Source organism: Phoca vitulina, unplaced genomic scaffold (assembly GCF_004348235.1).
Source record: "Phoca vitulina isolate PV1807 unplaced genomic scaffold, GSC_HSeal_1.0 scaffold21, whole genome shotgun sequence".
NCBI lineage: Eukaryota > Metazoa > Chordata > Mammalia > Carnivora > Phocidae > Phoca > Phoca vitulina.
Window position 1 is genome coordinate 28,846,432 of NW_022589724.1, and position 24,071 is coordinate 28,870,502.

At 46.5% G+C, this 24,071-nt stretch overlaps 1 protein-coding gene across 9 annotated transcripts in view; it reads right to left on the bottom strand.

The window, feature by feature from the left end:
• The window catches only part of RAPGEF1 (Rap guanine nucleotide exchange factor 1), a 117,228-nt gene that overhangs the window by 51,476 nt on the left and 41,681 nt on the right, over window positions 1-24,071 (bottom strand). For 5 of the 9 annotated variants that reach the window (XM_032419100.1, XM_032419099.1, XM_032419101.1 and 2 more), the window contains exons 2-5: window positions 17,623-17,762; window positions 16,924-17,037; window positions 12,156-12,334; window positions 7,939-8,095 (exon numbers count right to left, since the gene is read on the bottom strand). In XM_032419100.1, coding sequence (XP_032274991.1) covers window positions 7,939-8,095; window positions 12,156-12,334; window positions 16,924-17,037; window positions 17,623-17,762 — 590 coding nt within the window. Of the gene's footprint in view, window positions 1-7,938; window positions 8,096-12,155; window positions 12,335-16,923; window positions 17,038-17,439; window positions 17,763-24,071 lie in introns of those variants that run through there. The other 4 variants (XM_032419102.1, XM_032419104.1, XM_032419107.1 and 1 more) reach the window with 2 other exon arrangements.

The following is a 24,071-nucleotide window of genomic DNA, read 5'->3' on the forward strand; positions in this document are numbered from 1 at the left end:
TGTGGCCACCAGTGGGGACTTCCCTGTACTGAAGCAGCGGAATGAAATCACAGGGCTGTCCAGCTTTTTTATGGTGACAGAAAGGGACCTTCCCACCCACATCCAAAGTGTGAGGGGCATGAGGCAGCAAGAGAGCAGAGGAAGTGTCCTCCTTCTCCCGCAGTCAGGAACAGGCAGTGCTCCACAGGCAAGGTGGTGAGTGACTCCTGAAGTCAGCTCTCGGCAGTTCGGTCCAGCCACAGGGCCCTGACGGGCATGCCCCCAGCGGTCTAAAGACAAGGCAGCCAGAGGGGACCTCAAATTCAGTGTGGGAGGAAAAAAATTAAGACACAGGTTTGATGAGGGGCGCCTGGGTGGCTCAGATGGTTAAGCATCTGCCTTCAGCTCAGGTCGTGATCCCGGGGTCCTGGGATCGAGCCCCGCATCGGGCTCCCTGCTCGACGGGGAGCCTGCCTCTCTCTCTCCCTCTACTGTTCCCCCTGCTTGTGCTCTCTTGCTCTCTCTGTCAAATAAATAAATAAAATCTTCAAAAAAAAAAGAGACAGGTTTGAGGAGGTTAAGTGAAAACCCCGGCGGTCCTGAATGTGAGTTGGAAGTACTAGTAAAAACTCCAGATGTGTTCTGTCTTAGAGAAACTGTGTGACCAAGCAGTAGCGACAAGAATGTCGGCCCTCAGTGGGGTCTCTAAACACCATTTCCCAGCAAAGGGAACCAGGGCTCCTTTAAGGAATGGCTGATTCCAGTTCCATGGTAAGAAATGGACAAGATGCCTTATAACTCAATAATAAAAAGACAACCCAATTAAAAACTGGGCAAAGGATTCGAACAGACATTTCTCCAAAGAGATATATAAACGGCCAAGAAGCACACGAAGAGACTCGACATCATTAGCCCTCCGGGAAGTGCAGATCCAAACCACCGTGAGACCCCACTTCATGCCCCCTGAGGTGGCTGCATTGAAGAGGCACGTGGGAGCTGCGAGGAGGTGGAGAAGCTAGAGCAGCTGGAACCTGCAGATGCTGCTGTGGGGATGTTAGATGACGCAGCTGCTTTAGAAAACACAAGCTCGAACGCAGAGGTACTGTAGGGCCCGGCACCTGCGCTCCTAGGTACACAACCAACAGAGAGGAAGATACACGTCCACATGAAGCCGTGTACGGGAGAAGTGCTCACGGCAGCATTACTCCTATTTTGCCAAAAGGTGGAAACTACTCAGACATCCAGATGTCCACGAATAAACAATACATGGCATATCCACACAATGGAATATTATTTGGCAATAAAAAGAATATATGCTCTAACACGGGTGAAGTCTGAAACCATTACACTGACAGGAGCTGGTCACAAGAGGCCACAGAGGATTTGATTCCATTTAGATGAAACGTCCAGAACAGGCGAATCTATAAGACAGAAAGTACACCAGTGGCCGGGGGGATGGAAAGAAATGGAGGAGAGAGCGTATGGGGAGAACACAAAGGATATGAGGTTACCTGAGGTGATGAAAATGTTCTAAAATTGACTGTGGTGATGGCTGTACAATCTGTGAATACACTAAAAAAAAAAAAAATCACTATATTGTACATTGTAAGTGAGCGAATTCTATGGTGTGGGAATTAGATCTCAATAAAGCTGTCTCCCACCACCACCACCACCACCACGTCCAAGGAAAATAAGTATCAGAGGGGCCTGGAATATCTTTTCACACCAAAAGGTAAGAGAACTATCAAAGACCTCTAGGGTCCTGTCACAGGGAACTCAGGAAACAGCCTGAAGATGTCTTCAGTGGCCCAAGATGGGGCCTGGTCCCCAGGAAGAGTGACAGCCGCAGTGGATGGGAACATGACCGGCCCGGTCACAGCCATGGGTACAAAATCATATCTGAAAAAGCTCACTTCGCTGGTCATGTTAAAGGATGTTAGGAAACACTATTTCGATAACTGGTAAATAAGGGATGGAATTAAGCACTGATCCTGCCTTTTCTCCAAGAATTAGAACTCAGGATAACCACAAATTGACATGGGAAGTCTGCCATTTAAGTGTATCCCAGCTGAGTAATGATGAAAGAATGGCACAAAGAATTAGAATGGCATCATTCTGCAACCCCTAATCAATTAATGGATCTAGGCAATAATCATCAGTGGCTACTAGCATCAGAAAGGGAAAGATGCCTCTTGATGGAGGTGTAGGGCGGCACCTAGGGAGGATTCAAAGTATGAAAACCCAAATCTGATGCAGCCTCTAGTTTTACAGGAAATTCAAGGGACAGAGGAACATACTGAACAACAGGGCACAGATGTCATCAGCACAATCCAGAATGTGGGAGACTTTCAGCAGCAGTAACCAACCCCTTCTAAAAAAAACAAGTAAGTTGCAAGGACAAAAACACAGAGAAAAGGGATCTTTAGACACAACTGATGAACTAGTAAGGGTATGAGCTTTATTTTTTTTTTTTTAATTTTATTTATTTGAGAGAGAGAGAGAGAGAGAGAGAGAGAGAGAGATGGGAGAGCATAGAGGGAGAGGAAGGAGCACGCTCCCCACTGAGCAGAGAGCCTGACTTGGGACTTGATCCCAGGACCCTGAGATCATGACCCAAGCCAAAGGCAGACACTTAACCGCCTGAGCCACCCAGGTGCCCCAAGTGTATGAACTTTATTATGCAGAAAACTACACACTGTGTGCAGGCCAGGTCCAGCCCAGGGCTTGCTTTCTGGAAGGCCCTCAAGGTAAGAATGCTTTGTTAAGGGGGCACCAGAGTGACTCAGCTGGTTAAGGGTCCGGCTCTTGATTTCGGCTCAGGTCATGATCTCAGGATCCTGGATCAAGCCCCCCGGGCCCCCTTCAGGCTCTGTGCTCGGCAGGCAGGGAGTCTGCTTCTGGCCTCCTCCCTCTGCCCCTCCCCCCACTCATTCTCTCTCAAATAAATACAATCTTTTAAAAATTAAAATAATCAAACAAACAACTAAGAATATGCAATAGAGACCAATATGCAGCAGAAATCACCTGTAGCCTGAGAGGCTTCAAATATTTACTACCTGGCCCCTCACAGAAAAAGCTTGCCTTGTCCTAGAGCTATGTATGCACTAAGGCATTTACAGATGAAAGGACAGACGTCTGGGGTTTGCTTCCCATGACGCAGGGGAGGGGGCAGATGTAGAGAAGAAGACTGGCCATGAGCAGACAACTGTGGAAGCTCTCTGACGGGGCTTCACTGTACTGTTTTTTTCTTTGCAAATGTTTGAAGTTTTTCATCAAAAAATGTAAAATAGGCTGAATGAGGAATAAAAGAGATGGCTTATTTGAGATGTCAGTGTGGCAGAGACAGCTAGTTGCCCCACACTGTTCTCCCTTATTAATAGAATTTCAGCTGGGCATGTGACCAAATTCTGGTCAATAAAATGTGAGTGAGTTTTGAGAGGCCTTTGAGGAAGCATCCTTAAACGGAGAAGGCATACCCTCTTACTCTCTCTTCCTCCTCGTGGCTGGAATGTAGTCATGGGAGACTGAGCAGTCATTCTGGACCATGAGGTGGAATCTATGTGCTAAGGATGGTAGGAAAGCAAGAGGGGAGAAGACCACATCCCTGACCACTGTATGAAAATGTCATTAGCCTCAGACTGCCTATCTATGAACTTCTTGTACATGAAGGAGAAATAAAGTAGAAATAAAGTTTTATCTTTTAAAAACCAGTATTATTTTGGATTTTCTTATAGTCAAACCTAATCCTAACTGATGGTCAGAAAAATATTTCTTTCAAAATATTCCTGTTGTAAGTGAAAACTGATAAAGGGAAACCTCACTAAAGTGGAGCTGGGAGGCCAGAAAGGGGAGCCACACTACTGCCATCAATCCCAGGAAGAACCAACCATCACTTAGATTCCCCAGCAGAGGCCCCCGTCACAGGAGGGAATCATGACTACAGACCCAACAGGGAAGGACGGACGCTGCTTCTCCGACGAGAAATCCACGACCCCAGCAACTCAGCCAGTGAGGAACCATCCTCGCCCTGAACTCCTGCTTTTCTCCAGTGGACTTCGGTTCAGGACATCCCTTCCCAATGTCCTCTTCCTTCTCCATAAAACCACTCTCCTCTCCTTTCTTTGTTGGACTTGCCTGTGGTTTTGCCGTAGCTTGCATGTCCCAAATTGCAAGTCTCTGCTATTCCCAAATAAACCCATTTTGCTGGTAAAATAACTGGCTGTTTTATTTTTTAGGTTAACATATACGAAGGCAGTCTGGCATGGTACACAAGCCCAATTTTGGGTGGTAATGGTTAAATGACAGAACTGCAGGTATTCCACATTTTCCCCCAAGGCTGTCTGCATGAGAAGGTTTAAAAAATAAAAGTGTGAGTGTAAACTGTTTTTTTGGGGGGGGCGGGGAAGGAGCTGGAGGTCAGGGGAAGAGGCTCTAGGTCTGAGAACCAACATCCCTGGAAGGTCTGCAAAGAGGGCAAAGCGGAGCCCAGGGAGGTGGGTAAGAGACTGTGCAACTGAGGTAAGAAGAGAGGCTGACATTTAGATGGCAAAGGTGGGGACAGCTGGGGCGCTGGTTGCAAAAGGACAACCCGGGTTACCCGCTGGAGCCTGAGGAGCCTGGCTCCCAACAGCCAGGTGCTCGGGAAAGTTAGGGCCTTCCCATTCCTTCCCTGGGGAGTCACCACCCTCTCTGAACGTCAGGGCCGTGAGCAGAGCACCTGCCTGGGCCAGACCAGATAATAACAGGTCTGTCTTGGACCTGAGATGAGTGGGGGAGAGCCACAAGTGCCGTCAAGAGCTGCTGCGTGTGAGCCGTCCGGTGCGGACACCTCCGTGGTTCACAGTACTTACCCACGGTTTACTGGGCACCTCGCACTTACCAGGTACTTTATACATATTGTCTTACTTAATCTTTCTTCATTTCTTCAGAGTAAATATTGTAAAACCTACTTGAAACTCACAGAAGTAACTTGCCCAAGGTTACAGAGCTAACAAGTGACATTTATGCAGGCCTTTAAATAATAAATGGTACTAAATAAAGTAATCCTGTTTTAAAACACTTGTTCAACCTTTCAAAAAAAAAGAATTCCATTTACCAACTGAATGAGTTACTTGAAAGACGGTGACTCAGTTTAAAGGAACATGCCAACATTTCTCCTACAAGTGGGATGACGACATCCTCACAAATCTATTTTACTTCTGCATGGCCCTGTCCCTCCCAGCCGACTGAGGCTCGCACAGCACCAGGACACAGGCTTAGAAGGTGTGCTCAGCCTGATGGGGACACCGGGAGAGCAGCTGGAGGCCAGCCAGCGTGGAGGCAGGCGCACGGTCGGCCCCTCACGTGGGAGGCGGCTGAGGGTGACAGGGAGAGCACAGGGCCTGGGGTCCAGCAGGCCTGGGTGCAAGGCACCACCTTGCCCCTGATGACTGTCTGCCCGAGCCTGTTCCCACACCTGTGAAGGGGCAATTGCACCCACCTTCAGAGCTGTTACGAGCAAGAGGAGGGAAAAAGTGTCAGCTATTGTTACTATGAGGGCCCAACAGCCCAGTGTCTGGACTGGCTCCAACTACTAAAAGCTTCTAAGAATAGGCCAACTCCTGCACACCCCTCTGGCTTTGGCCTGTGTCTCTCAGGGAAGAGTCTCGGACCACCCTGAAAAAGGAAGGTCACCCAAACAGCCAAGGAAGACCACGTGCCATTTTTCTTTTATAACCCTCGACCCAGGTATAATTACAGATTACAAACTCTGTTGTCCTTTTCCCTCTTTCAATTATAAGCTGCATCGGGCCCGGGACGGTACCAGTTGTAGCACTACATTCCCAATGCCATCACACTGTCTGGCACACAGGCGGGTCTCCATAAATGCTTCCTGAGAAAATGAAACGGAACTGAATTCACAGAGCTCATCACCTAGAAAGTCTTCGTTCTGGGTCAAGTATTTTAAAAATAATTGAGGAAAAATTATTTGTTTCCAGACACGGATGGGTTCATAATCTGTCAGTTTCTCTCTCTCCCTCTCTCTCTCACTGGTCAATTTGAAAAATCAGAGAAATATTTCTTTCAGACATGTCTTTCAATGGACACCATGGTGCTTTAATGATTCCATAATGGAAACTGGCTTGGGAATGTGACAAAGCTCTACACATAGAAACTCCATCTCATCTGTTTTGGGCATTCTAACTTGTTTCGAACATCTCATTACAATCTGGCAGAAGGAAACCTGAACAATGTCACCTGCAGAATAACAATTTTCAATAACAACATTTCCAGAAGCCTGGACAGGAAGAGCCAGGGGTGGGTGAGCCAGAACTCTACACACTCTGCTGATGAAGTGTGGACCCAGGTCACGTCTCATTCTGCCCTGCCGACCTCGAAGAGCTGCAGGGAAGATCGAATGGGATAATGTGTATGACTGCACTCCAAAATCCGGAAAGTGACAAAGGTCTTGCATGACAGCCACTCTGGGCTATACCCTTAAGTCTCACTGGCGAAAACAGAGGATATAGGACCGAATAAATTTTGGGGAATGAAGAGAACCTGGAGCCATCAGAGGAGACTTGGTGCCACCTAGCCATGCCTCCCTCTAAATGAACTCCACCAGGCCCTCAGCAGACGCGGCAGCTACTGACCTGGCGCGGGAGGCAGGGAGCCACCAAGACTTCCCCAACTGACACAATTCATTCTGGAGCAATTCATAACGTTAAGCAATGCTTTCTTAGCCTTCCCCCTGTAGTTTTTACCATGTAGGGGGTCCTTAGTCTACTCTCCAGAACTTCCGGGGGATGGCAATCCAAGGAGGCAGCTTTTAGGAATCTGACAGCATGCTTGAGTGGAGAAGGAATTTTTTACGTACCTCAGCTACAGTTTTGGACTGAAGGGGGTAGAAAGGAGGATGACACAGCTGTTTTTTGTTTTGTTTTGTTTTGTTTTAATTCCCCCAAGCCAAGAGATTAGTTTCTAAAGCATATACCTAGCACCACAAAATTAGTAAAAAACAGCAGCTAAAGTCTGAGTGCTTACTATGTGGCTGGCTTTGTTCTAAAAGCTTTATATGTAGAAACTAATACTTCCCACAACCCTAGGATATATGGCACTATTATTATACCCATTTTATAGATGAGTTAATTAAGGCACAGAGCCTTTGATTGAGCAAATTGCTCAAGTTCACAGACTAGTAAGTAGTGAACCTGGGATTCAAACCCAGCCAGGCCCCAGACTAGCCCTCTTTCCACTACATAATACGGCCTCACACAATAGCAGGGTCTCTACTTTCCCACTGCTCACAGCCCTAATCCTGACCCAAAGGCTCTCACCCACTTCCATTGCTTATATTGCTTATATTCTGCCTTGCTCTTCACCTACTAGGACTTACTGTCTCTAAATCAGAGTTTGTCCCATGGACCCCAATTCCAGACCCTCTATGGCCTTCGCCTCCTACCTTAACTATGATTCACAATTTCCCATCATGTTGTTTCCAACTTCCCTGGTTAGTAAAGTCACAGACTGTGTCTAGGATTTCAAATCCAGACAGTTTCATTTCTTACTCATTTCAATCCCGCTTCTCTACCGAGAATCCCAGAAGTTCTTATAACATGAAAAGGTCTAGAGATTGACTTGCTGAGAATTTTGCTAAGTCCGTGCACAGTCTCCTCCGCACTTTGTCTAGCCGGCAAGTACACACAGCCAAGGCTGTAATATAAAGACTCACTGATTTAATACATGCTCAATAAAGGCTGACTGCTTCTGGCAGCTTTTCCAGCTATGGAGATGAGCACTCCAAAGGCTTCTACAGCTGTAAGAGCCATCTGTCCCAGAGAGAAATAAATGGCTATGGGACAGAGCAGCGCACCCACACCAGAGATGCTGGAAGACATTCATTCTAATGTGTCCAGTTCGCGAACAAGGTCTTGTGTGACAGACGCCCAGCAGGGAGGCTGCCTGGCGCCTGCACCCTACCTTCACTCCGTCCAACACAGCCTTGATGACCCCCTTCACGGTTGTCACCGTCTCTTTATCTTCTGAGTTCACACCTTCTAGCATCACCTGGTCAGACCAGCGGATGAGGTTGGCGAGACTCTGGTACACTCGGCTATAGCAGGAGGAGAGGGCTGAGCTGGGGGAGAGAAGAGTTTGTAGAGAAAGTTAAACATCTAAAGCATGACCATCACCTGAAGCAACTGTTTAGTACAGAACCAGTTTCTCGGTGATGAGGGCATGTTTCTCAATCTTTCTGTAAGAGCCACACCCCCTCCCTTTCTGATAACACATCCCCCCCCCCCCCGAACCTATGCCCTTACACCCCACAAACACTGTATAGAGCTTTATATTCTAGTCTGTTCTAAATTTTTTTTCATTTCCCAAATAGAACATATAAAAATTCCATCATGATAGTTTTTATACTCCTTCACACTTCACACCCCCTGCAAGATTCTGGCCTCTGTCAAGGAATGCCCCATCTTCTGCTCCTCCTTGCTGCTAATCATTGGTCAAAGCACCGCACACTTCTTGTTTTCGATCAGACTAACATGGTAAATGTGTCACAAGGAGCCAACAGGTTCGCAGAATTTTAGCAGGCAGGATCCTTTAGTGAAACAGCCTCTAAACACGAGCTCCGACAGATCTATAACTCACTAGAAGTCCCTCTAACACGGGCTCAGCTTCATCAGCCTCTGCACTAACTTCATGGAGCAGTGCACTAATGAAGAGCATTTCAAGATGACAGCTGAGAGGAAAGGAGGCCTGTGGCGGGGGAGGCGTCGACTGCACACCACGATGCCCACACACGCAGAGCGCAAGGCCCGGAGACTTCTGGATGCCTCAGTGACTGGGGAGGGGAGGCCCAAATGTAGACTTTTTAGATCTCCTACACATTTTTAAGTAACTAGAGATAATTTTCTCTAGGAATTATGGAAAGGATTATTTTTCCATTTTAAATATTATGGATTATAAAAGAAGAGCAAAATTATGGAAAATTTTGGGGATGCCCCTTCCTCCACTCAAAAAAAAAGTGGGGGAGAAAAAGAATGAGGTAGACATTTAGGAGCCAAAGACAGAATTTTGAGAAAAAGATATAATATTGTAAAATATCTTTAAAACAGGTTCTAAAAGGGCACCTGGGCGGCTCAGTTGGTTAAGCGTCTGCCTTCGGCTCAGGTCATGATCCCAGGGTCCTGGGATCGAGCCCCGCATCGGACTCCCTGCTCAGTTGGGAAGCCTGTTTCTCCCTCTCTCCTCTGCCCACCACCCACCCTCCTGCCTTGTGCTTACACACTCTCTCAAATAAACAAATAAATAAAATCTTAAAAAAAAAAACCAAACCAGGTTCTAAAAACAAACCTATTTAAAACAAAAACCTGAACCAAACAATGCTCTGGTGGGAAGTTCTTCAAAATCAGGTAAGGAGGAAAAAACTTTTCCAGGACGTCTACAGTTTCCATGTAGCCAGTCATTCCGCTCTGTGCATGTTCCAACAGGAGAAATAGAACAGTCCGAAAGAATGAAAGCCAACTCCTCGAGTCCCATTAGATACAGGAACAGTTTACCAAAGGGGCCGCGAGAGAGCCAGGGCTTGGCTGCCTCACGGAGTAACAGGAGTGACAAGTACTTGGTGTTGGACCCACTCTCTTGGAAGGAGGGTCGAGGGAGGGAGACAAGAACTTGGTCTTCTCTGGGGGCCGGATGGGAGGTGGCGCCATCCTGCGGGGGTGGGGGTGGGGGGGGTGCATTGCTAGCACCCTCACCACCCCCTTCAGGCCCAGGTGAGGCCTCTGTGAACAAAGACTGCCGCCTTCTGCCAAAGCGCCCGTGGGGGATTCCACCAAAGTGCCAATCACACTGTTGAATTACTGGCAAGGATTAGCTGAAAAGGAGGCGGGGAGACATTTCTCCGTAATACTTCATTTCTACCTGCACTGAATGGTAACGCTTCCCTGAAAGCACCCGAAGAAGCCGGCAACTGTGGCCACCCTTCACAGTATTAGCTCGGAAGCAGAATATTCCTGTATCAGGGGCTAAGACATTAAGAAAGAAAGGAGGGTCCTGGACTGTGACAGTGTCCAGTGGACTAGTGGCTGGTCTGTTTCTGAAACGGAGTGAAGCCATCAACACTGAAGGCAAGCACAGATCCTGTTCTCAAACGTCTCTGGACATTCCACCGCGTGGGAGAAGCCTCCCCACACTGCTCACACTCAGCAGCCCAGCTGCGTGTTCTAAGGCCAGCCCTCCACTGTCCCAGCACCCTAGGGGAGGGCGACCAAGAGCCCTTCAGCTAGGACCCAACCCACAGAGAAAGCTCTGAGCAGAAGACAGGAAAACACCTTCCCAGCTTACAAACTGCACTGGGAGGGATGAGAGGATGGAAGGAATCGAAGAGGAAACTTCGAGGAGGAGATACCAGGGTGACCAAGACAAATATCAGTTGGCTTTACAAGAATTTCAGGAGGAAACGTCCTGGAAGTGGTATTAGCCAAAGGACTACCAGGGGAAAGAGTCATCGCCCCTTACGGCCACATCCAGGCGTTTGCTTCCCTCTAGGAAATTGTTCTAGACATTTTATTGCTAGTGTGTCAACTACGAAATAGCTATAAAACATCCTCATAGACAAAAAATGCCCCCAAACCACTGTGCTGTGGCTTGATCCATTCTCGACTCCCCCCGAGAGGCTCAGCGCCTGAGCCCCGACTCCCTGCGGCCCCTCGGTCCATGCCCCAGAGTGGCCACACTCTCCTCCCTTTGGGAGCATCCTGTGCCCTGCCGGCCTAAGGCCCTTCCTTGGCTTTCCTTCTCCCCTGCCCCGACAGCCGGTCCAATTCCTACCCTTCCTTCACGCCCCGCCCCAGCATCTCCTGCTCCGGGAAGTTTAACTGGGCCATAGGGCTCTCCTCTAACTCTCCCTCCTTCAAATCCCAACAGAGCTTCCATTCGGTACCATAAAATTAGTGCCTTATCACACGTGGGGAAGTTGATTTTTTCCACTAGATTCTAATTCTCCTGTGGTAGGGACCATCTCACGAATAGTGGTACAGGAGAATAGTGCATAAAAAGCCGTCTACACATCTGACCCTAGCATCCTGTGAGGCACAGTCCCTCAAAGGAGAACAGCGCTGGGCCTTCTACGAGCTGGGCTCAGGGCTCACTACCAGGGAGGTGCAGTCCTCCTCTGGGACAGCAGCATGGCCCGGACAAGTGAAGACAGTAGCAGGGCACAGCCATACCACTGTTTTAACCTCCGCCACCAACTGGCCCAAAGAGCACAATCTGCAGGGGTCAGCTGAGACTCCAGGGCGGAAGTCCCAGGGCAGAGAGCTTCTTGGAAATAAAGATGCTGTTTGCACTATCTCCCAGAAGAAGAAAACTATGCACTTTGCTGCCAAGTTCTGAAAGCGGCTCATAAAAGCTCAGTCTCACGGGGCTGTATGAACATTAAACCATCTCAAGGAACTGAAAACAGAGATGTGTTTATCCTGAGCAGGTACCAGAAAAGAAACACAAAGCCAGCAGGCATCTGACAGCCTCTCAAAGGAAAAGCGCCTGCTAGGCTCTCACTTAAGATCACATTTAATATTCCTTTCCTTTCTGTACTTAACAATAGATATGGGGGCAAGCTGCTCCCAACCTTTAGGGGGAAAATGCACTCTAGCAATAAAAGCGTTCCTCCACAAAAGCTCTCTGGGACGAAGACGGACTCCACCCCACATACCTGGCTTCCAGTGACTCCAGGCGCTGTCTGGGAGATCCTGGCTTGACACGGTTAAACATCTCATCAATCCATGCTCTAATGGGGATTCTTTTCTATCTCTTTTGGCCTAATCAGCTAAGCAGTCAAGGCCTCTACCAGGTTAGATATTAATAAGATTTAATGTTGCAATAAACCCAAGGAAGGGTGCGAGATACGTGTCCAAATCTTAATGTGATTATTGCCAATGACCTAAGGCAAAGAAACAGTCACAGACTTACGCTGTAGCTACATCGCTAGCAAGGGGAGAGATCTCCCTCAGTGTCAAGGCCTCATGAGCAACATCAACCTCAACCTCATCAAGTCATAGCTATGGGGCTCCTTTCCCTCCCAACACTCTCCCCTATTCCTAGAAGCCCTGAGTTTGAAGTGCCCCCAAACCAAGATGCCCGTAGGCCTCCCTTGCTCTGACACAGCCAAGGACTTCAGGGCAACTCACCTGTGTTGAATTCGAGGATCGCTCTGCACCAGGGGTAAGATGGCCTCCAGCACCTTGCTGGCTGACCCTGGAAGCATCTCCAGCACCTTCTTATCAATAGCCATTTTGTCCACAATGGTCTTAAAGTAGCGCAAGGCACTAACAACTTCCTTCTCTTTCTCTTCCAGCCAGCTCAGGTTCTGAAAGGAAATGTTAAGCATAAGGAGGGAGGAGAGAGATTAACGGGAGCTATTTTGAAAAAAATAAAGTACGATTTGCTATAAACTAGCTTGAGACTGATGCAAACAGAAAAAGCTTCTTGCTGCAGAAACCAAGCCAAATTACTTTCTAAGGATTGCAATCAGGATACAGAGGCTAGGCTTGAAGGAAGGAGAAGGGAGCTTGGACCAGGAAAGTTCACTGAGATACTCCTGAATTCCCTTCCTCGTACAGAGTGATGTGGCCTGAGGTCTTGAAAATTGCTTCTCTTCCTCTACCACACTGAGATAGTACCGCTAATCTCATGAAGCCTAGGGAGGACTAATTTGCTGATGGCTGTAGGAAGCTTAGAGAACCAAAAGTTAGGTCTCATCATGGTGCATATCTATCCAGTAAATCAAATCAAGAGATCCCAGGCCTTTCAAAGATCTGAGGGACTGTATAAGACAGGCAGAGGCATTTGCGTTCAAAACCCATTTTTCCAGGACCCCTCACTAGATTCCCACATTCAACCCAAAGATGCAGCCCCCTCTCAATGAAATGACATGGCTCTCTCAAAGGGTCTGGAAACCCCAGGGTTAGAAGGGGCGGATGCTCGGGGGTGAAAAGGCAAAGAAGCTGGAGCAGGTGGTAATGGTTCAGTCACTACTCGTGCAGGAAATGCAAACAGCATTCACAGTCCTTCTGCTCCCGAAGAAAGCCCAGCTAGGAGGAAAATAACATACAGAGCCCTACACTTACCAGCATTCAAATTCTCATGCCCAAATCTTTTCTCTGTGACTACAGGATACCTCGAATCCACAGTCAGTGGGCACATACACCCCTCAGTTCCCTTCCCCAACCTCTCTCTCTATTGGCCCTAATGTCAGCGACCTGGGTCCCAGCTGGCTGGCAGGGAAGGGAGATCAAGGACGACCTATAAAACAGATACCCTACCCAAATGAAACTGATTACATGTCCAGTGCAAATTAAGATCCCTGTATATGAGGAAAACTGCCACCTGTGGGCTCTTTGGGGTCCAGCGAATATAGCGACCAAGGGCAAGAAGAACATTCTAGAAAAAGTTGATTTAAACAATAATCTATAAATAGATAAATAAATGGTATGTAATAAGAAGTGATTATGATTCTGAACACTAGCTCTTTTCTTCTTAAACGATGGGGAAATGTCAATTTAAATTTATTTAAATTGCATGTTTAATGTGTGGGAATATCAAAAGACAAATATACAAATGGGATCAAGAAGGAAATAGCTTCTTTGGTCAGGCAACTTCCGAAGACCCGATTCACTTTCTCTCGATGGGGTACTTCCCCAAAGGTGGTCTATAGGCCCCAAAGATGAGGTTCTCTAAGTGGGGGGAGCACTCCTTCCCCACCCCCATCACTGGCCGCTTTACCTTTTCTCTGTTTTTTACGACGAGACACATTTATTTACTTTTTCCAAGAAGCCAGGCTCTTGTTTCCCATCTCATGGACAAGAGCTTTCTGCCGGGGCCAGGAAGAACGTGACTATGAAGGAATCATACCCAGACATCAATGTGACTGAAACCCCAGCTGGCCAGTCTGGCTAGAGGACCCTGACCACAGCCCTGCCATCTCAGCACATCAGGATGTGTCTGGAGCCAGGGATGATGAAAGATGGGGAAGAAGCAGGAAACATTGTAAGAAAATGTGTCATCAGGTTTGCTAGGGAGAAGGGGGCTGACCTGGAGATGGGGGGCACCCAAAAGGGGCAGGAAGGTACTTCTGAGGACAAAGAATCTCCCTGTCATTTGCAGAGAGATCAAATGAGCCCCTGGAGAGCCAGGCTGCCCTGGGCATTAACCATCCAGCAAACGACACTCCCAGAATCAGCTGTCCGTTCACAGTCCCTCTGCTCAGGAACAGCTTTGGCTGTTCAACTCTGGCATCTTGCAAGTGCAGCCAGCAGTCGGAGAGTTTACAGAGAGACATCTAGATGGAGCACGTGCTAGCACTGGGAGCCCAAAGCCTTAGCTCTGCTGAAGCTGCCCGGCTGTACTGGGGCATCCCCTCCTGCCGTCCACAAACCCGGAAACTACCTGAGGGTCGCGGTGCTGGGGCAGGGCCTAGACCCAAAGCCACTGCGGGGCCGGGGGCCACTGGCTTCACGCTCCTCATCTGCGAAACGGGGAGGCTAATACCTAACCTGGGTCATCAAAAGAGCCTGATGTGGGGAAGTAAATGAGAAAGCACATGGAAGTAGTTCATAAAATAAAACCAGATTTTGATGGAGAAAACTTGGGCCAGAGCCCAAACTCTGTATAAAAGCTTTTGCACGCAGTTATGGTGAGAAGTAAACAGGACAGATGTGCAATCACCTAGGACAGGGCCTGGGCAAAGAGAGACCTTCAGGAAGCTGTAGATCAATTTGAATCTGTGATCTATTGAGCTGCAGTTTCCCCTGTATTTAAACAGGGAATGCTGGGGCGCCTGGCTGGCCCGGGCAGTAGAGCATGTGACTCGTGATCTCAGGGTCATGAGTTCAAGCCCCACGTTGGATGTGGAACCTACTTAAAAATAAACTAAAAAAAAACAAAACAAAACAGGGAATGCCATGCATATAAACTGGGATTAAAATGAGAACATATATGGAAATATTCTCTAAGAGGTAAGAGACCTAATAAGTAATCAATAATGATGAGAGCAAATGACAGACGTATTTTAGATTTCTCCGACAGCATCTTCTAAGTTCACACGTGTTGGCAGATTCCCCAAGATTTCCAGTTCTGCCTGTGGGCTTCTACTAAACAGGAGGTTTGTACTCACATGGTCTCGGGCAGCTGACTTGGGGCAGAGTAATTCAACCCTTCTTAAAGGGTGACAACCAACAACCGGAGTAACATTCTTCCCTGGTAAAGATCATACCTACAGTCCCCTGCTACAGCACGGGTTCTCAGCTGCAGCTCTACTGTCATCTTGGGGTGGATAATTCTCTGCTGCAGGGAGGGCTGTCCTGTGTAGGCTGTCACCAGCATCCCCGGCTTCTACCCACCAGATCCAGTAGCACCTGCTTCACCTTCCTAGTGGTGACAACCAAAAATGTCTCCAGACATTGCCAACATCCCCTGGAATTTGCAGGAACCCACACTGAGTGAAGGACACTTTCGCACTGAATGTCCCCCCACGACCTCTCTTGGGAGTGATGAAGAAAGGCAGAAAGCTCCAAGCACTGAGTGGCTGAGACAGTCTCTTACAGCACTAACTAGCAGAACACAGCTGTTCTAAGTCGCTTTACTCTGGGCCGTCTGCACTGCGCTACACGGCCACGGACCCTCTGCTTGGGGTTTTTGTTTTGTTTTTTTAACCAAACTCAGCTCCAAGAGATTGTTAAACAGACTGAACCAGAAAGTAACTATGGTGCACACCAAATCTTCTACTTTCCTACTCTGCAGTCTGGGATTTCATCAATCTGGCAAACACTGAACATTTTTACTCTTCTTCAGCTTCTTTTTGCTAAGAGATGAGGCAGGCCTGGTTAGTACTTGGATGGGAGGGAAAAGGGTTATTCAACAAAACTTTTGGACTTCAGACTTTAATGTTCTCCACTTTTAACTAGAATTTTAGGATATTCTGGTCAAAATAAAAACAAAAACAGAGGTACACTGCAAAATTCAAGAATTCTGCGCTTATGTAACAGGGCAGTGTTTGCCGGTGGCGGTCAATTGATGGCCGTGACAAGACCATGCTGCAGACAATCCCTGGAGCATTAGGATGTATTTCTCTACGGGCTTCTTTTTATTTTACGTTGCTAAGGTTAATTTTGTTTTTCTGGTTTGTTGTGTGAGAGTTACCACTTGGATTTGTGGGACATTCCAACATAAATTCTGGCTTTCATAAAGAGGAAACGTAGCGTCCCGAGGGTATTGACTTGGGTGTCAGACGGCCTGAGCTCAAGTCAGCTTCACTGCCTCTTCCTGCGTGACGGTGGCTAATGCTTCCTACCTCTACAGCCTCAGTTTCCGCTTCTGCAAAATAAGTTTCCACCTCCCAGGGCTGTTATGAGTGTTCAGTAAGAGAGTAAGTAAGCGCAAAGCACTGAGCACGCACGAGGCTAAGGAAAGTCTGGCTAAATGTTAGCAGCACAAAAGGTGTCCCTGGTTCTGAGTACTTGGTTCTGTGCGCTCTCACCACCCCGAGTCCTGCTAGATGTCTAACACAGCACCTTTTACTGCAGATACTCCTCCCTGTCCTAACTATTCAGATCGCCGGAGCAACTCAAGGAATGAAGAGCTGGTCTTGAGAGATGAGACTCACCCACTGCCCCCAGAACCCAACGGACCCAAGCGGTACACCCAAACCAACCCCAGAAAGGACCCCCAAGCTTCCGTCATGGAGTGCTGCGCTCTCTCCAAAGACCACAGAGGCTTGGATAAACTCTTAATTTTACCCAAGGCCCCTTGGACTGTTTCCTGAACAGTGAAGCCCACAGTCGCCACCCAACTGAACACAAGGATATTGTAATAGATTTTTCTTTCCATCCCCAAAACCATGGCCCAGGATTCTGCAGTAGAAGGCAAGGCAAACCCAATTGTTCTTAGCGTCACACTGACCTTCTGCCTCTGAGACCTGGAAGCCACAGCACTGGTGGACATAAACTCTACTGTCTGCTGCTCCAGATCCAAGGGGAGGGGGCAGCCCTCTGGTAGAAATCTGTCTGTTGCCTCCTGGAAGAGAGGAAACCTGGATTCCTACAGAGCTTGGAATGGCCGTTCGAGGCTGAAGGGAGGGGCTGGTGAATATCTGCTGCTGTTTCAACATATCTGGCTTGACTGGCCCTGCTGAGGTTACTCGTGCTTGAGGACATCCTTGGCCGGGTTTCAAGGATTTGGCATGTCTCAGAGCATGGGCCCTAAAGCCAAATGAAGGATGTTCTGGACGTAACAAACCTCCCTCTAAGTGTGTGCGTGCCAGGGCAACACGGGGCTGTCTGGGGCAGGGAGGCAGCATTGTGGGGTATAAACATGGTGCACTGAGCTGTTTTACATGCCCAGAGGATGACACATCTGGAAAAGGAGAACTGTTCTAGCCGAATGAACTCGACTCTGATTAACAGGAGAAACACTCACCATCCTAAAGGCTCATATTTCACAAGGACGCTGAAGGCCCCTGCCTGGAAGCATGGAATGCTATGGAGTAGGTGTTCTGCACCGAAAGCTGAATCCCCAGGGAATGAACTTAAAAACAGCACAAACTCATACTGCTTGAAGTAGGCGAAGGCCAGGAGGAACACCTAGAGAGAGTCGGCTTACTTTGCTCACAGGCTTCTCCAGATTTTTCACAGACACCTCAGCTGGTTTTCCCTTCTTTGATGGTGTTCTCTTGATTTTGGGCGAGTGGAATTTGTCCATCAGCTTCATGGTGAAGGAGGAGAGATGAGAACGCTGAGAGTCTGAAAACAAGGAGGGTACTAATGGTTAGAAGCAGGGTAGGAAGGAACCGTGCTCCGCTGACCTTTTGTGAAAATGAGTGTCATCCCTAAACAAATCTTCTTCCCTGGCTGTTTAGTTACAAAGGAAAGGAAAGACGGATCTATTGAAACACTTCTGCTTACATGTTTTAATTCCTGCAATTTCCATCTAAATTAGGTTGTTCAGAATTGTGGAAGTCAAAGGCAGTCAAAATGGCTATGGAAAAAGAATTTGCAAATATTTCCAGTGTCCTCTCTATAGAGTCTGTATGATGAGCTAACTGAAGTCTAAGGGAACTGGCTAAGAATCAAGAACATCAAAGCAGAATCACAGAAGTGTAGGATGTATGAACTGGAAAGGAAGGCCCTTTTGAATCAACCTCCTCATTTTTGTTAGTTTAGGGGACAGCAACAAGCATCATGGGCAAGGCCTCAGAGTTGGCACTGGAGACTGAAATAGCATTAAGGTGTTCAAAATCCTCTGGAACATAGTGAAAGACTGGATGGTTTCTCTTCAAGATCAGGAACAAGCCCAGCGTGTCCGATCTCACCATTCCTATTCAATACTAAACTCCAATACCCTAACAAAAGTCATCTGGCCTGGGAAGGAAGACATAAAACTCTATTTGTAGATGAACTTGTATATGGAAAATCCCAAGCAATTCACCAAAAAACTATTAGCACTAATAAACCAATTCAGTAAAGTCACAGGATACAAGATCAATATACAAAACTCTGTTGGATTTCTATACAGTGGAAATGAATGTTCCAAAATGAAATTTTAACAAGCTTTCATTTAGGGCATCTGGGTGGCTCAGTTGGTTAAGTGTCCAACCCTTGATTTTGGCTCTGGTCATGATCTCAGGGTCGTGAGACAGAGCTCTGTGCTCAGCAGAGTCTGCTTGGGATTCTCTTTCTTCCTCTCTCTCTAAAATAAATAAATAAGATCTTAAAAAAAAAAAAAACAACTTCCATTTACACTACAGGGAACTGATGGTGGTTGCCAGACGGAAGGGGGATGAGAAGATGGGCAAAATGGGGGATAGGGAGTGGGAGACACAGGCTTCCAGTTATGGAATGAATAAGCCATTGGAATTAAAAGTACAGCATAGGGAATATAGTCAGTGATACTGTAATAGCGCTGTATGGTGACAGATGGTAGCTACACTTGTGGTGAGCACAGCATAACATTTACTATGTTGTACACCTGAAACTAATAAAACATTGCATATCAACTACACTTCAATAAAAACAAAACAAAAACAAACAAAAAGCTTCCACTGACAATATCATCAAAAAGAATAAAATAATTAGGCATATATTTAACACAAAAAGTACAAGAGAAATACTAAAAACTACAAAGCATTGTTGAAAGAAATTGAGACAATCTAAATAAATGCAAAGGCATACCATGTTCATGAATTCAGATTAATATTATTAAAATGTCAATAGTCCCCAAACTGATCTACAGATTCAATGTAATCCCTATGAGAATCCCAGCTAGCTTTTTTGCAGAAATTGATAATCTAATCCTAAAATAAGCATGGAAATATAAGGGACACAGAATAGCCATAATAATGTGGAAAATAAGAATAAAATTAGAAGACTCATGCTTCCTGACTTTAAAACTTACTATTAAGAAGTTACAGTAATCAAGACAGCATGGTACTGGCATAAGGACAGGCATACAGAACAATGGAATGGAATTGAGAGTCCAGAATAAACTGGCCATGTATCTATGGGCCAATCAATTTTTTTTTTTTTTTGAAGATTTTATTTACTTATTTGTCAGAGAGATCACAAGCAGGGGGAGCAGCAGGCAGAGCAGGCAGAGGGAGAAGCAGGCTCCCCACTGAGCAAGGAGCCCAAGGCAGGACTCGATCCCAGGACCCTAGGATCATGACCTGAGCCGAAGGCAGACACCTAACCAACTGAGCCACCCAGGCGTCCCCGGCCAATCAACTCTTAACAAGGATGTCAGGCCATTCAATGGAGGAATGAATTTCTTTTCAACAGATAGTGCTGGTATGACTGGATATTTCACATACAAAAGAACGAGAATGAATCTGGGCCCTTACCTCACACCATATACAAAAATTAATTCAAAACGGATCAAAGACCTGAATGTAAGAGTTAAAACTATAAACTTTTAGGGTGCCTGGGTGGCTCAGTTGGTTAAGTGACTGCCTTCGGCTCAGGTCATGATCCTGGAGTCCCGGGATCGAGTCCCGCATCGGGCTCCCTGCTCAGCAGGGAGTCTGCTTCTCCCTCTGACCCTCCCCCCTCTCATGTGCTCTCTCTCTCTCTCTCAAATAAATAAATAAAATCTTTAAAAAAAAAAAAAAACTATAAACTTTTAGAACAAAACATAGGGATAAAATTTTTGTGACCTTGGTTTGGTAATGGTTTCTCAGAATGCCAAAAGCACAAGTGACAATGGAAAAATCAGATGAATTGACCTTCATCAAAATGTGAAATTTTAAACTAGACTTACTGTGGTCATCATTTTGCAATACCTACAAATATCAAATCATTATGTTGTACATCTGAAACTAACATGATATTATATATCAATTAAAATGTCTGTGCTGCAAATGATACCACCAAGAAAATGAAAAGACAAACTACAGAATGGGAGAAAATATTTGCAAGTCATACACCTGATAAGGATCTGCATACAGAAAACATAAATAACTCTTATAATTCAACAACAAAAGACAAATAATCCAATTAAAAATGACCAAGGGATTTCAATAAGCATTTCTCCAAATAAGATACACAAATGAGCTATAAACATATGAAAAGATGCTCAACATCATTAGTCATCAGGGAAATGCCAAAACCAACATAAGTTATTACTTCAAACCCACTATGTATAATAAAAAAGACATGTAATAACCAAGTGTTGCTGATGGCTGGGGAACTGGAACCCTCCTACACTGCTGCGAAAACGTAAAATAGTGCAGCGGCTTGTGGAAAATATCTGGCAGTTCCTCACAAGGTCAAACAGTTACCGGACGACCCAGCAATTCTATTCCTAGGCATATGCCCAAGAGAAATGAAAACATACATCCATATGATTTGTACACAAACGTTCACAGCAGCATTATTCATAAGAATCAATAGGTGGAAATAACTCAAATGTCCAGGAACAAATAAATAAAATGTGGCATACCCATACAACAGAATATTGCCTGACAATAAAAAGAAATGAAGTCCTGACACCCACTACAACATGGATGAATCTTGATAAAATTATGCTAAGTGAAAGAAGCCAGTACAAAGACCACTTATTGTACCTTCCATTTATTGGAAATGTCCAGGATAGGCAAATTTATAGGGACAGAAAGTAGATTAGTGGCTAAGAAAGAGGGAATGGGAGAGGGAAGGAGAGGGGTTGCTAATGAGTATGAGGTTTCTTTTGGTGGGGGGACATAAATGTTCTAAAATGAGAATGTGGTGATGGATGCACCGAAACCCAGCGAATTCCTGCACACACACACACTGAATTCTACACTTTAAATGAGTCAAGTGTGTCTGTCAGTATCAATGAAGCTGTTTTTTAAAAAAAAGCAAAAGCCCACTGAGGAATTACTTTCTCTCACCATTTACCTCAGTGCTTTCCAGTGTCTGAAACGATCTTATTAAGTGATTTATTTATGTGCAAACCCACCGAGGACCACACCTGTCCCGTCATGCCTGCACCCCCATGCTGACACGGTACCTGGCCCATAGAAGATGCTCAGTAAACAGTCACTCAACAGATGAACCATCAACCAATCAGGAAATACCCCACAAACTGGACTGCTTCTTTTGATACTGAAATTCACAGAAAATACTTGAAAGTGGGTGACAATTAGGGAACAGAACATGATCCCATGCAAAAGAAAAATAAATACTTTGTAGTTTTAAAACTACAAGTCACCCCCTTTCAATTTTTCCAGCTATTTACTACTAAAACAGCCTTCCAAACAGATAACACAGCACCCTGTGCTACAGGCCTGTCACGTGTCTATTATTATCCCATGTGACTTCATAGGGACAAGGTTCAATTCCTTTGTCAAGACCTTCCAGGTGGCAGGCAGGATCAGATAAACTATCTGCTCTCTGCAAACTGCCTAGAAGCCCACTGCACTCCAGACCAAAGAGAAAAGTCAGAGCCTGACCTTCGTTCACATGCAGAGTCAAACCAAACACGGTTTTGCAGCTGCCTGCCTGCCAGCAGGAAGCCCCTCTTGGACCCCAAAGGTGTACAGGAATCCACAGGAAGCTGGTGCACCTCTCTCCTCACACACAACAGGGTAAGGAGGGGCTCTCAGCACCTGCCCTTACATGCCACGGTCATCCCTGGGGTTCAAAGCAGGTAAACTGGCATTGTGCAGTTTCTCCATCTTCCCTCTACCTTGCCTCTTCTTCTCCACCCAAGCAGGGTGGGTCCCCTATACAGTTTATACTTCCTTCTTTATACTTCAAAATGATGTGACCAGTCTAATCATACACACGGCGGTTAAAAGGGTGAGCTCTGTAGTCAGACTGTTTGGGTTAAAATACTTCAAAGTCACCTCTCCAAGTCGTTGAGAAAGAAACAAGGTTTCTTTGTCTGGAAAACGGGGCTGATGACACTGTTCTTGAGATGGCCGATGTGATGTGGAATAAATGAAGCGCTGCCTGTGGATAACGCAGTGAGGTTCTTATCCAAGTGCCGGGCACATGCTGCCTCCATACTGGGAGCTAACCAAACTAGATGAGTTGGATGGGTAGCAAGGTTGGTCAAACTCTGAATTCTCATCTCCCATCTGCTTACAGATCTGAATCAGGCTATTGTGCAGCACGGAACTTTTTTTAAGTTATGACCCTAAGTAACTGAGGGCCTTACAAATGCCATCCTCCTCTTCCTCTAGCATGGACCAGAAGTCTCGATCTGTTCCCCTCTGTGGTTGCATGTCTCTTCTGCCTTGCCCGTACTGCTGCCTGCCTCAGTGTCCCGACAATCACAGCACTGACCAGGCAGGTTCCCCAGCCAGATGGGATGTTAGAGTAATGTACTATCCGTGTGACTTCCACCAGAGCAACTAAGATTGAAAGCAGAGCCAGAAAAGCAGACACAAATGGGGAAGTCTAGGCAGGATGCACGGTTTCTCTGGTGGTCACAGACCTCCAGAGACCTGGGCTGGGCGAGTCAACTTCCACTTTTGCCCGTCTGCAACTCTGAGCTGCTGTCCGGACAGGCCAGATTCACATCCCTGCCATCATGACCAGGGCAGAACTGGGGTATGCAAGCAAGGCACGATGGGCCCCCCAAAAACCTCTCAGGTTCCTGCACTCACAGGGCCAGCCCTGATCATGACCCAAGGGCCAAGTAAGGGCACCTCCATCTGAGAGCAAACTGAAGGAAGGAAGTGTATTACAGCACTCTCTCTACCTCAGCCTGAAAGTCTAGTCTGTTTTGGGGCACAGCTGGGAATCCCTATCATCATTTAAAGAAAGAACTGCATCTACCAGTAAATCTCCCTCCTGGGAGTATTTAGTAGCCTAAAAACAGCTACCTTTAGCACACAAGGTATCAAATCAAGTGGAGAAAGCAGGTTCTTTGTAATGGTAATGAACCTCCTCAACTCTGCAAATAGAAGACAGCACGAACTAGGACAGATTTTGATTTGGAGGCTGCTTGTCATCTTTTCCTTGAAACAACTGGTTGACAACACAGATTTCAGGTGACATGCAAGGTCACTCAAACTATGCATCTGAGTGCCGGTTAGTACTACAGCGACCGGCGACAGCAGGGCGGAAGGAAGTAACAGGTGGCATCACTGCCAGGTAAGTCTTGCCAACGGCACCAGACACGCACATGTGTGCACACACTTCCTGCCCCCTTCCTGAGCCCCTCAAGTGCATCAATCATCTGGAGTAGAGGCCAATGCCGAAGAGATGCTCCCACCCTATTGGAGTCTCAGGCAGCGTTATCAACCACTCTCTTATTATTCCCTGACTTTTCACTTAGAAAGTTGTACTTCAGATTTTGTATATGTGTGTTTTTAGAGATACTGAAATTAAAACAGAATTTTGAAAAATTCCATACACACACACACATACGACTTAGAATTAAACGCATGCATCCACCAACCTAGCCTATCAAATAGAACTTTGAGCAATGATGGAAATGTTCTACATCTGCACCGTCCCACAGGACAGCCCCTGTGTCTACGAGTACTTGAAATGTGGCTGGTGGCTGCCACATCAGACAACAAAGCTCTAGAAGCAGAAAGTTATCAAGTCCACAGATGCCACCAC